Source organism: Amblyomma americanum, chromosome 10, assembly GCF_052857255.1.
Source record: "Amblyomma americanum isolate KBUSLIRL-KWMA chromosome 10, ASM5285725v1, whole genome shotgun sequence".
NCBI classification, from domain to species: domain Eukaryota; kingdom Metazoa; phylum Arthropoda; class Arachnida; order Ixodida; family Ixodidae; genus Amblyomma; species Amblyomma americanum.
Window position 1 is genome coordinate 128875544 of NC_135506.1, and position 14230 is coordinate 128889773.

General features: G+C 46.7%; 1 protein-coding gene across 1 annotated transcript in view; it reads right to left on the reverse strand.

Annotated features, from left to right (window-relative positions):
• Positions 1-14230, reverse strand: part of LOC144107607 (uncharacterized) — a 456961-nt gene that overhangs the window by 77766 nt on the left and 364965 nt on the right. Inside the window, exon 4 of the mRNA XM_077640706.1 lies at positions 9411-9462. Coding sequence (XP_077496832.1) covers positions 9411-9462 — 52 coding nt within the window. The remainder of the gene's footprint in view (positions 1-9410; positions 9463-14230) is intronic.

Genomic DNA, 14230 nt, shown 5'->3' on the forward strand with positions numbered 1-14230 from the left:
CGGTCGTAGGGTAATATCACCTGGTGATACTTACATTATAATGCCCTGTGTTATTTTAAAATAAAACACTTGCTAGCAGTTTAACATTGCTAAGCAGGAGATAATGCGCGAATGTAGGCTTTAGCAGGTGCACACAGACGCTTAGTACCTGAAAGCGCGATTCCTTTTCTTTCGTGACTTGTGCACACTTGGAACTTGAAATTCGAGAGTGTGTTGCAGTTTAACGTGAGGCGTGACCGGCTGTGGTGAAAGCATAGTGCTCTCATGCAGTAGTCAGCGAAGCTGGTCTGTTCGCGCCGCCGTGCGTTCGAAACCTAATGGCGGCAATATTTTTTTTCTTTCATTACATTGGCCAAGGTCAGTCTGACTCGAACTCTTGTTTATTTCCCGCCATTTCCCAAATCGCAGCGGCTTCACCCCATACAGGCGTTTTCTAGGCTATTAGGCCAATTTTGCTCTGGGATTAAACAAACGTGCAGGTCCATTTTAGTTCCTATCCGCCTTTTTGAAGGACAGCTCTCTGCTCTGCAACCACGCAGTTGAGCTACCAAACCATTTCAGGCCTTAATAAGATGGCAGCAGTGGTACTACTGGTGGCCCTAGGTTCTTCGCCCAGGTTATGGGATAGTTGTGAAAAAATGTAGTGGAGTCTGGCGTGCCCTGTCTGTTCGATGGGTTGGTTTGGGAATGTGCCATTGGGCGGATTATGAACGCGTCCTGCATTTGCTAGTCTGCCTTGGGCACAACAGCGCCATATGGAAATAGCGTGTTTCCTTAAGGAAAATATGGCACATCAGCGACAGTTCGGTTCTATTGCCGCTGGAAATAACGACACCGTAGACGACAGCTTTGTATGAAAAATTATGTCGTTTGCTTCGGAACGCCGTCTACACTATATAGAAACGCACGTGATGCTAAACAGAATATTAGAAATTTGAACATTTAATCGCAGGTAACTTACTAATTATGTCGAATTAGAAAAATGCCCAGAGAAGCGCAACCCGACGGCAACAAGTTGTTGTTCCCTCCTAGCTACAGCGCCCCTCTTTTTTACTCCTTGATTCACGTTTCGTGAAACACTTCGTAAAAAAACCGCTTTCTATTTTAAAAAAAAACTTTACTTTGCAGAGCAGGACAGCTGCTTCCAGTGCGAAAGCGATCTCCAAGGTTCCAGCCGTGCCTTCCCCAGAATAGCGTATTGACACGCATGTTCAACTTACTTTTTTCCAAAAAAATCTCAGAAACTATGAGGGTGCGTTCACCAGGCGGGTTGAATTCTTAAGAAAAGTTGAAGCGGTAAAAATGGGACTAAAAGCAGGGCGTTCAAATTATTGCTTCATTCGGTACCACTCAGGGGCGTAGCGAAGGAGGCCATGTGGGTGTCAGAACACCCCCCGAAATTTTCTGAGTGCTGCATTCCCCCCCCCCCTCTTTTTCTATGGCATTCCATTTATTTGTAGGCCCACATCACTCAAATAAACGCACCTTTTCACCTATGCCTACTTTTTCATCCTTTGCATGCTCCTCAATTCATCATAAACTATGGCGAAAAGAAAGTGTTTTCATTAAAGCACCTGTGCGACCGGACGCAGATTCAAATTGGTGGGGTAGAAGTTTTGACCATACCATCCGTTCGCAGTTGTTGACTTTGTTGTAGAGCAGAAGCTTTTGTGTTGTTGTATATACTGTGAAAATATTGTAAATAGCCGCGATTTGGCGTACGATTGCTTTTTATTGTGCGAAAATAGATGTTGATACAGTGCAGTTGTGCTATGTGTGCATTGTGGCTGTGTAGTGCGTATTACAAGTGTAATATGGGTGGGCTCGGTGGCTGTGCCACAACACTGCCAGCTAACCCTATGGTTTTCGCCATGCAGGTGCTCATCGCCGCATTCACTTGCGTGTTGCCTGCTCTACTGACTTCACACTGGAGTGTGCCGTCGAGGCATGCGCCGGAGTGGAAAAAAGCAGATTGGACACCGACTTCGTGACTGTCATCGCCGCTGCAACACGTGCTCAAGCAACATCCGTGGATGCCTGGGAACTCGACCGACGTTGGGCGGCCCAAGCGACAGGAACAGCAATCCACCAGCAGCATATAAAAGAACAGCGACCTTCAGCAACACTCTGTGGGCTCGGTGGCTGTGCCACAACACTGCCAGGTAACCCTATGGTTTTCGCCATGCAGGTTAGTAAAACGGAATCCTTTTCTAAAAAATCTAGCAATTACGCTTTGATACAGCTACCGAGCCCTCAGATCTGTCTTGCCATTATAACTGAATGCGTATCCGTGATTCGTTCATTGCTGTTATTGTCGGAGGATATTGAAACCAACCCCGGCCCTAATGACAATGCCGCCGTACTAATTGAACTACAGAAATTAAATGCCGGCCAGAACACTCTAATCGCGGAAATGCAAGATTTGAAGCACCAACTCATAGCTACAGATAAGAAACTACTTGATCTGAGCCAAAAGATGGCTCAAGTAGAAAGTCAGTACGAAAACCTAATGGCTCTGCAAACAGAAATTCACAGCGTCAAAGGTGATACAGCTCAAACTACCCAGCTCATATGCAGTTTAGAAAACCGTATTGATGATTTAGAAAACAGATCCCGACGAAACAACCTAATAATTTACGGCATACGCGATACGACCCCATCTGAAACCTCGGCGCAATCGGAACAACTAATCATTGATCAATGTAGTAGCCTTTTAAACATAAATTTAGACACAAAAGAAATCGAACGCGCTCATCGAATCGGCCGCCACTCTGACAGCACAGACCGTCCAATCATCGTAGAGCTCACATACCACAAAACCAAAAAGCTTATCCTGACTAATGGACGCAAGTTGAAGGGTACCAATGTTAGTATCGGTGAAGATTTTTCACGGCCTGTTAGAACTGCTCGCAAACACCTTGTTGCGTTTGCAAAAGCCAAAAAAGTAGCTTTCACCCTTCCCTTCAAAACTCTCTTCATTGGCCCCAAGCGCTATTACTACGATGCATCATCAGAAACAGTCAAAGAAATCTCGTAGCCATCATCTCGTGATACCAGAGTAAGAAACTGTTCTCATCCCACGCCTCAGCATAAGCTTTCATTTTCCGTTATCTTTACTAACATTCGTAGCTTTCTTCCGAAACGCGATACCGTATTCAACCTCATGTCATCATCCGATAGCAACCTGCTTATCCTAACAGAAACTTGGTTGACCAACGATGTTAGCGACAATGAAATACAGACAGACTTTCCCGGTTTTGATATTTATCGCAAAGATCGTAAGGAAACACGAGGTGGGGGGGGGGGGGGGGGAGGGGGGGTTAATAGCAGCAAGCCAACAGTTGTCATGTACGCCAATTAGCCTTGCCTCAGATCTGGAAATTCTTTGGCTTCTCATTCGAGCCTCGCCCCAAACAGTATTGCTTGGCGTCTGCTACCGCCCTTCAAACAGCAATCCTGATTTCTGCACAAAATTAAATAAAATACTGTATGACGTTGCTACATCTCACCCTAACGCACATATTCTATTATTCGGTGACTTTAACTTTCCAAACGTTGATTGGTGTACCCAAACGGCTGCTAACACTGAATCAAATTATATTCTTGACGTGTGTCTTAATTTTAACCTTACGCAACTCATTACGGAACCGACACGTGTAGAAAAAAACTCCGCCAGTATTTTAGATCTGATACTAACAAACCATCCGGAAAGCCTAACGTCGATTTGCTTCCTACCAGAGATCAGTGATCACAAGGTTATCCATGCCACATTTTCCTTTGTTCCAACACCATGTGTCACTCACAAAAAAACTATTGTTCTGTACGACAAAGGGAACTATGAGGCCATAGATAATGAACTAACTGCCTTTCTTCCACCCTTTGCAGCATCATTTCATAACAGATCTCCTGAAGACAACTGGCTTATCTTTAAAACTAAGGTACATGAACTAACAAACAAATTCATTCCGAAAACCACTTTTCATGAAAATCGCCACAAACCATGGTTCACAAGGTCCATAAAACGAATAGAAAATAAGAAAAAAAGACTTTTCCGCGCAGCCAAGCATAGGCCGAGCACTTCAGCATGGAATAAATACTACGCAGCCGAAAAAGCTTATCTAGCAGCCACCCGCGACGCAAAACACTCCTTTTTCCGAAATGATTTGCCTAACATCCTACGTCACAGCCCAGAAAAATTTTGGAAAATAATACACCCGCAACAGCCCCGTGAAGTTATTCTCACTAACGAATGTGATGAAATAATCGCAGGTGCTGACAGTGCTGCCGTATTCAATCGCGCATTTGCATCTGTATTCACTAAGGATACCGGCATACTTTCTGCGTCTACCCTTCCCAGAAACATAACGAATAACATGCCGGCCATAACCTTCTCTGTTGGTGGTATTGTTTCCCAAATTGAAAATATTAAACTCTCATCTTCGGCCGGCATCGACGAAATCAACTCGAAAGTGTTAAAGAATATCAAACATACCTCTGCAAAATTTTTGTGCCTCATATTTTTGCAGTCATTGTCTACAGGTATTTTGCCTCACGACTGGAAGGTGGGAAAGGTCGTTCCCGTCTACAAATCAGGTAATAAAAATTCCCCTATGAATTATCGTCCCATCTCACTAGCCAGCGTGCCGTGCAAGATCATGGAACATGTCATATACTCACAAATCATGAACTTCTTAGATACTAGCAACTTCTTTCAACATTCACAACATGGATTTAGGAAAGGATTTTCATGTGAAACACAGTTGGCACTTTTTCTACATGACCTGCATGCAAACCTTGACTGTAACATCCAGACTGACGCTGTATTTTTAGATTATGCTAAAGCATTCGATAAAGTATCCCACCGACTCTTGCGGCTAAAACTTTCCCTCCTAAATTTACACCCTCATGTCTTAAGATGGTTAGAACAGTTTCTTACTAATCGTACTCAATCTGTGCTCATAAACAGCCAGTCGTCTAGCCCCCTGCCCGTAACCTCAGGCGTTCCACAAGGATCCGTCCTGGGTCCCCTTCTTTTCTTAATATACATTAACGATTTACCCTTGCATGTATCTTCCTCAATCCGCTTGTTTGCTGACGACTGTGTCATTTATCGTACAGTAACTAACATCCCAGACCAACACGTTCTTCAGACTGACCTTAACAGTGTACAAGAATGGTGCGATCAGTGGTTAATGACTCTTAACCCTAACAAATGCAAGCTCATGTCATTCACCCGAAGTCCTAGACCTTTTCGTTCTACTTACACAATAGACAACCTACCAATAGAATCTGTGCTAACGTTTAAGTACCTAGGCATCACACTATCAACTAACCTATCCTGGAATGCACACATTGTCAACATCATTTCATCGGCCAACAAAAAACTAGGTTTCCTCAAACGCCACATCCGTGATGCACCAAAAGACTTGAAATCACTAGCATATACGTCACTGATAAGGCCTAAACTTGAATATGCATAAGCCATCTGGGATGCCCATCAAAACTATCTGAAGGCTAACCTCGAAAGAGTTCAAAATCGCGCTGTTAGATTCATTCATTCCGCATACTCATACGACATCAGTGTATCGTCTTTGAAAGCTGAAATTAACTTGTCGCTTCTTTCCCATCGCCGGCGCATTGCTAGCCTCTGCCTTTTTCACAAATTCTTCAACGGTTCATCTCAGCGCACTGGTCATCCGCTCCAAGTTGTCCGTCCACGCTCCCGTACTACTACATTCTCGGCCTCGTTTTTTGCCCGAGCAGCATCTGACTGGAACGGCCTTCCCCACCAAGTCGCCGCCATTACCTGTCCATCAAGATTCCACCAGGAGATAACGCAGATGATGTTAGACTAGAACCTCATGTTATATCCGTAGCCCCACCGCTTATGTAATACCCCTGAATTGGGGTCTTTAAGGAAATAAACTGAACTGAACTGAACTGAACTGATGCCTTTGGAAATTCTTTACTTTTCCCTTTTATATGTATTTATTTCTCTCATCACTCCTGTCGAAACTGTTTACTGTAGGGGGCTGCATGGGACCTTTCGTCAGGTCGATGGTACCTTTAGTCCCAGGCTCCACTCGCTGTGACGAGGAAATTAAGTTCATTCATTGATTAATTCATTTACGAATCAAGTCCTCGGAGTCCTCTGTGAACTCGTATGTTTACGTTGATATTAGATTTAACAAGACAACTAACCTGTCAGCTTTATTGTAGCAGAAAAATAACTACGATATTATTAGGATGCAGATTCTGCTTTTCTTATTTTATCGGCGGCGTATAACAACTGCGAAAAATATTTCTGGCTACGCCACTGGTACCACTAATCTTCTATGAAACTAAAATCTATTCTTAAACACGGTTTTCACGCAAGAATGCCTAGTCAACAACATTTATCTTAAACTCTCATACACCACTCGGGCAGGGGACCAATTTGCTGTTCGAAGCGAGCGCAGCTGGAGTTCGCTTAGCACAGCTTACTGTCTTCATGCGTTAAGTCCAACCGCAACAGCCGACAATCATGGAAGATAGGACAGAGATTCCTGCCGTGAGCAGTCGGGGTTTTCTTTTGTGTTCTTGCATTTTTCGTGAAGAAATTTTATTGCCTGTGCGTCCGGTAAGATATAGTGTAGTGATGATGATGTTTTTTTTTATGGCGCAAGGGCATCTGTTGCCAAAGAGCGCCATGGCAAAAGGTACTTTTCTTCGACTCAAGGTGAGGTGAAAGACCCATTTCCCAAGTATTTCACCCTAAAGAAGCCGAGTTCCAGGCGTGGTAAAGCTTGTGCCCATTGTATCATCGGGGGTACCCGGCGGCACTGGGGATCGAACCCAGCACCTCCCGCATGCGAGGCGGGTGCTCAAACGACATCACATCACCGCTGCGGTGATGTGATGTAGTAGTCTTGACATTCGACTGCTGGAGCGTAGGGCTATTGCGTACTTTAGGTGCTATTCCGTGGTTCTTGTTGAGAGTAATGATTTCTGCATTTACAGATTCCAAGGCTATTCGTGCTGCCGCTACCGCCCCTGACCTTGGCTGGCTGGCTGCTTGAAACGTTCACTCATGGTTTGTAGCAGGTAACTAACGGCGAAGAAAAAAAGGCCACAAATGCTGTCGCGTCTACACCGGGAGGCGCCAATTCAGGCACACAGCATAAGGTTCCGAAATTTCTACGGCCGGCTAAGTTTTTGGAATGGGCTGCTGCTGCCATCTGCCCGGTGTGTATAGGGTAAACAGAGCTAGTCCAGGCAGAAGAACCTGTCAGCGCTTGATGGCTGTCAATTTGCTGTTTACTTGGCTCGTAAACAAAATTTGACCTCTGTATGTCTTCCACCCGTCACGCACTTCGCGAGCGTCTTTTGCCTTCCAACCTGGGAGGCCTCGATTGTCTGTCGCCGCGAGGCAGATTTCAGCGAAACATGTTAACTATTAGAAGCGCTTTGACGGCTCACGGCTATACGCGTCTACATTAGATGGGCAAGGATCTTTATTTCCCCAGAATACCCGTCATGATCACTTGCATTATTGCCTTCTCTCTACACTCGCTAGCAACAGTTCCCTTCAAGCTTCCCATTTGGAATTTTGATACTCGTCACGAACTTGTTTCTCTTCACCTGCTCAACAGGGCTTCAGAATTTGCCTTTCTTCCCTTTTTACTTCTACACCTATAGCCATGTCAGTCCAACGAATACGAGCAGGAAGGAAGATGCACCTTACTGACGATATTAGTTGGGGGCATAGAGGAACACAAGTTCCGTGTCTTAGCTCATTGAAGAGCAGGATTCCTTTGCAGAATAAAGAGCAGTCAAGTTACGGCGCCAGCATCGCACCTCTTGAGAGGGGTGGCCGGGTCCAGTTTGAATTTCACAGTGATTTAATAGTTGATTCTTGCGGCTGCCACAAAGTTTAGCAGGACAACTGTCGCCGTTAATCCTCAATACAGCGCGTGCTCTTCACTTAGCAGGCCACCTTTACGTAAACGTTTGTTTGTGAAGTCCGCCACTGCTCATGCCAATTAGGCTTAGCGCTGCCGCTTCGCAGTTCTGTTTTAGGACTGTTTTGGTGTTGAGCTGTCGTTTCCGCCTGCACTGTAATAAAGCCTAGAAGGGACACAAAGGGGCAAATACATTTATAATCACAGTGCTCGGTTAGAGAACGACAAGGATGGCAAGAGAAGGATGAATGGCAAGTTGACGTTCAGGCCTTGCGATATGTGAAACAGCCGAAGAAGATACATGCCTGCGGAATGTGAAAGCCGGCATGGGTTCGGCGTGCGTAACCGGTACCTAGGCACGCAACATGAGGCCGTCAGAATTCCTTGGTATCTGATTGCTACATTCGTTTCGACGGCTTCCCTTTTCCGGTACGTGTGTCAGCTGCCAGTGGCCCCGCTACAGGCAGGATCGCCTGTTACTCCGAGCCCTTCGCAGAAAAAACAATGGCTCGGATTTCGAAAATCGTGTCACGAGGGCCTCCCTATGATCTTCGTTCCTCAGTATTTCAGAACAATGAGGAGGGGGCTTTGAGCCTCACGCTCTTTTGATAGCCACCTCCCTGGTTTGCATTGCCCACGATTCGTCTATGAATGCTCTAGATATCTTATGAGAAGAGCTGCTTTTGAAGTAAGTCCCGACACTTATTAATGTACAGCATCAGGCATATTATGTAGATGCTCACAACATTTATAATATCAAATTTTACGTTCGATACTGGAACGAAACAGCACGAAAGCACGGGACTGCAGAAATGAACATAGACACAGCGCTGACTTACAACTGGGTGTATTTCATGCGAGAAAGCATTAAATACACTACCGAATAGCCCAAAAATTGTCTCTTTTACGTTCGATGTCTGCTTATTTTTATAGCTTACACTGGCGTTATCTACCATTTTCTTTTTTCTTCTAAGCCTGGCCGGTGCCACAAATAATGGCGCAGGAGAAGCCTAAAAACAAGTTTCCCCTGGTAAAGGAAGAACCAGTGACCGAAATCTGAAGAGCGCCGAGAATCGTCATTCCCAAGACTGAATCACTCCTAGTCTTACTAAGACTATACGACTGCTCGTGAGCCAGTCTTAGGAATGTTTCAGAGCTTTTTTGACGACCATGCGCGAAAGAAAAGCCAGGCAAGGCCGTACTAATACCGTTTCTTGGCAGGAAAGTGAGGCGGTAGTTTTAAAGAGGACACATTCTCCGCGTGCTCTGGGAAACGACTGGAAACACTGTTGAAGCTGCTAGTCTGTCTTGACAAATAGCTGCGTCTTAGCCTCATCTGTCTTTTTCTTTTGTTTGAAGGCTACAACTAAAAAAAGTCACAGGCAATATGCAGTCTACCTTCAAAAAAATTAAGTAATCAGCTGCAGCTGTGGGGTGCATTTCAAGCCCGAATATATGAAGGATGCTCACGTAAGGTGTCCCCAATGTCTTCAATGAAGGAGTCAAAAATTTCGTACCTTACCTGAAATGAAAAGCAAAATATCGTTAAAGAAAACGTTAGATACAGAACTGTACCGATATTGTAAAAAGAAATAAAATCCATTTTTAACTTATGACCACCTCACTAACCTTTCATGGCATGAATACATCCTTCTGAAACGGCGTGTAGGCGGTTGCCACCTTACTTGGCATTTGTAAATTTTCTTTCTCGATGTTATAACTAAAAAAATCAGTCTATAAACTTCTCTACCTATTTTCTACTTTCTGCTACTTTCTTTTTCTTATAGCAATATGGCTAAGATACTTAATGTCATTTTAAACCAGCCGGAAGACGCGACACAAAGGAAGAAGCAAACAAGACGAGGCTGGACTAACAATTGAAGTTTTATTGAAAGGAAGAAAACAACGAAGACTCGCACTGAGATGCGCGCGCACATAAGCCGTATCAGTGAAAGGGCACACAAAAAATTTTTTCAATGTCAGGGTCTTACTAACAAGTTATCTAAAAAGGCAAATTCCTTAGCGTGAAGGTTTACCGACGGCTTAGCCACACACGTGTCCTTAGCCTTAGCAATGTAGAAGGCTTCAACTATCTCGCGACAGATTTCTTTTTCATTTCTATAAACTACAGTAGTGTCGCTGAAGTCAGGCGTGAAAAGAGACAGATCATCGTCCGATTTGCATTCTCGAGATTGCACGTGCAACGCCAGATTAGAGTTCGCCTTCCCACCCAGAGAGTTAGAATGCTCCGTCAGGCGCACATTTAGACATCTGCCCGTCTGCCCGTAGTAGCATCGACCACAAGGCAGCGGAACGCGATACACCACATTCTTTCTGCAAGGGGTGAGCCGTGCCTTATGTGACACTGTGCAACGGGAACGATCACTTGATGCTTTATCAAGCCTCCTTTTTACGCTGGCGCACAAGCCTCCTATCTTGTTTTTAGCTGTGAAGACAACGCCAACGTCATACTTCGCCGCAAGTTTCTTGAGTCGGTGTGAAACACCATGGAGGTAGGGAAAGGCGGCCACCTTTTTTCGCCGCACCTCCACGTCAGCATCTTCCGGCCCCGTGTTGCTCTTTCTCAAGCGAGTCAAAACACGTTCAGACAAGCGGGCAAGGTGGGCAGTTGGTAACCCAGCTGCGATTAACTTTGAAACCTGCTGCGAGAATGAGTCCTCAACGCGGTGATGGCAAGACTTACGTAAAGCGGACTTGATGCATGCGACTGCCAAGCCATCCTTTACCAACCTCGAGTGGTCAGACTGATAGCTAAGCAGAGGCTTCCCTGACCTGGGGCTGTAGCCCCAACATACGTGATCGTCACCAAAGCACAGGTCTAAATCAAGAAACTGCAAATGGTTATCTTTAGGAAATTCAGACGTGAAAGAGAGGCCCTGACCGCCCTCCTTAAACATTCCTAGAACATCTTGTGCCAACCTATCAGAATCATTCTTGCCTAAGAAAATCAAGTAGTCATCAACGTAGCGAAACGCTACTACGCCGATGGCTTCCAAACCAGGCTGTAAAGCAGTGTCAACTTTGGAAAGGAAAATGTCGCTGAGCAAAGGTGCGACCTGTGACCCTATGCAAACGCCTGACCTCTGGACGTACATGCTGTCTTGCCAACAGACAAACGTGGAGTTGAGGTAAAAAGACAACAGCTCCATGAAGCTAGCCACCGATACTCCGCACGCATTAATGAAATCCTGTTCATCATTATCCACCGTGATGCAATCTTGCACACACCTTAGAAGTCTGTCCTGTGGCAATGAATAGTAAAGGTCCTCCACGTCGATGCTCATTGCTGAGCACGTGCCCGGGTTCTTGTCCATAAGAAACTAGATCACAGTAGAAGAACTTGGAATCAAAAACGGATCCTGAACTTTCAGCGTCTTCAGGTGCCTCTGCAGGAACCCGGAAATCTCGTACTGCCAGGTGCGACGTTCTGAAACAATAGTCCTGAACGGAATGTCCACCTAGTGCGTCTTCGCCGTGAAGAAAACGTCCAAATGGACTTCTGAGGCCACCTTCACCCTTGAACTCAATGACCTCAGATTGTGATCATCAAGCCATGCAATAGCCTTCTTCCTGTAAGATGATGGCTTTGCTTTAACCTTCTTAAACGTCTTAGCAATCGCAGCCGAGGCCTTTTCATTAAAGATGCCGTTGGGCACAACGACAAAGAAGCCTTCCTTGTCAGACACCAGCAGACGCAATTGGTTGTCAACCGGGTAGTCACACACGGGTTTCAGTCTATACTGTGGCCTCTGCTCACGTTTCCGTGCCGCTATTACGTCCGTGGCTTCAATCAAAAACCTACTCTTCTCATCTTCCGGAACGTGACGAGCAATGTTTCGAGACGTCGCCAAAAGATCAACTGGACTTACGTCAGGTTGCAGACAGAACTTCGGCCCACGCTCCAAGGTGCGCTTGTGCCGTGCATCTATTTCCTCGTCTCGCAGGATTAGCAGTTTGCCCTGAGCAACTGTGCGCCTCTTCTGAGCAGGCAGCGTGAGGCGTACAGTCTTCCACATGAACTCCGTTATTCCGTCGGCCGTCTTGCTCCAGTCTGCCAGTTGTCCTCTCCGTCGAGTACCACCGTTGCTAACACAGTGCGCGCGTAACAGTTCCCTGTAAAGACGGGCTTGCCTCCACCACTCCGAAGCCAAGATGCGGCTTATTCTACTCGAATGGCCCGGGGACGGCTGCAACCAACCACACAGGGACTGGACATCAGGAGGGCAAATTTGGTGCTTGGCAAACCATGACGCCGTCCGGGCTCTACAGATGCTGAGCGCTATCATAGCCACCAACACTGACGGGTTATGTGCGTTGAAAGTGACACATGGAAAAGAGCCCAAAGAACTAGAAATGAAATTCAACAAGGTTGAGGAGTGGGCGAGTTGGTAAGTACTCATTTTAAACCAGCCGGAAGACGCGACACAAAGGAAGAAGCAAACAAGACGAGGCTGGACTAACAACTGAAGTTTTATTGAAAGGAAGAAAACAACGAAGACTCGCACTGAGATGCGCGAGCACATAACGGTGGTACTCGACGGAGAGGACAACTGGCAGACTGGAGAAAGACGGCCGACGGAATAACGGAGTTCATGTGGAAGACTGTACGCCTCACGCTGCCTGCTCAGAAGAGGCGCACAGTTGCTCAGGGCAAACTGCTAATCCTGGGAGACGAGGAAATAGATGCACGGCACAAGCGCATCTTGGAGCGTGGGCCGAAGTTCTGTCTGCAACCTGACGTAAGTCCAGTTGATCTTTTGGCGATGTCTCGAAACATTGCTCGTCACGTTCCGGAAGATGAGAAGAGTCGGTTTTTGATTGAAGCCACGGACGTAATGGCGGCACGGAAACGTGAGCAGAGGCCACAGTATAGACAGTGTGACATTCCTTGTGTGCTACGAGGTACATTCCTTGTGTGTGCATCGAGTTGGGGCTTAAGGCCGCCCCTCTTTTCCAGCTGCATACCTTTGCAGAAAGCAGGACGCCGGCACACGCGGAAACCGCTCCCCAGTATAAGCGAGAGCCCCGAGTACATACCGGGAACGAAAATTGTCGCTTGACGCACGGACCCCCCACCCCCTTACGACGTGGGCTATCGCCGGGAAGGCACCCACAGCTTCCCGCGGTGCCTCGTGAACAAAAGCGCATTCCCAGAAGGGCCGTGACGGACACCTGTCAGTCAGACAGGCAGTACTCGCCAAGAATGTGGAAAGACAGGCGCAAGTGAACAAAAGCGCATTCCCAGGATGGCCGTGACGGACACCTGTCATGGCGGACAGGCAAGACTCGCCAAGAATGTGGGAAAACAGGGGCGACCCTTAATCTGGTTTCCCGGAGCAACAGACGAACCCATTCATGCTTATTAGCTGTGTCCCGCCGTCGGTAGCGCGGCAGCATCGTGGGCCCTTTCGCCCCCTCCTCTGTTGTTGACGAGCGACGCGAACCGATGGTGGGAGGCGGTATGCATGCCTGAGGCAAGGATTAGCTCCGAAGAGAGAGCCTGTGTATACTCTCACTTGAGAGAGAGTGGTGGCGTTTTTGTTGTTTATTTAGTTTGTATTGTTAACAGACTCTGGGTTCGAGGCTAAGCCCAACCCAAGGGGTTGTCCCCATCTCGCATGTTATTTTTGATTGGAGAATTGATGCTTTGGTCGGGCCACTGGAAATGACCGCCCTTAGTCCTTTGTTAATTAAGTGCTTAAGAGCACATGTAAACGGATGCAGTCCAGTCCAGTCTGAGCTGAGGACGACATCGTTCGCCAAGAGGGCCTTCAGCGCCGAAGCCCGACGGCGTGCAGCTTCTGCCAGCAACCGCTCGAGCCCAACTCCGGAGCCACTCCATCGCCCCCATGAAGTCGTCGGCACGTAAGCTCGGACGCCCCAGCCTCTGATGTATAACCTTAATCATGTGTAATTATTGAATATACCTGTTTGTTTAAACTGAGCCATACGGTGTCTCTTTGCCTCTCCGTCCCGTGTGGACCTGCGCATTATGGGGGTCATCACACTGGTGTCAGAAGTGGGGTCTCAAAAGCAAATGTCCTCTGAATGCTGCGACATTCATGACTTCAAAATTGTAATCAAAAGGGAATCACGGGACTGATTGTGGGACTTTTACCCCCATTTGAGAGGCTTGAGGCACTGGAGGGCTTGAGAAAAAAAAATGTCTGTATCTGAGGGAGCTCCCACTCCACAGCCGTCGCTAGGAGCAAGCATGCTGGCATTAGGAAGCGTCATTCCGACGTTTACGGGAGATAAGACAGGGGTTC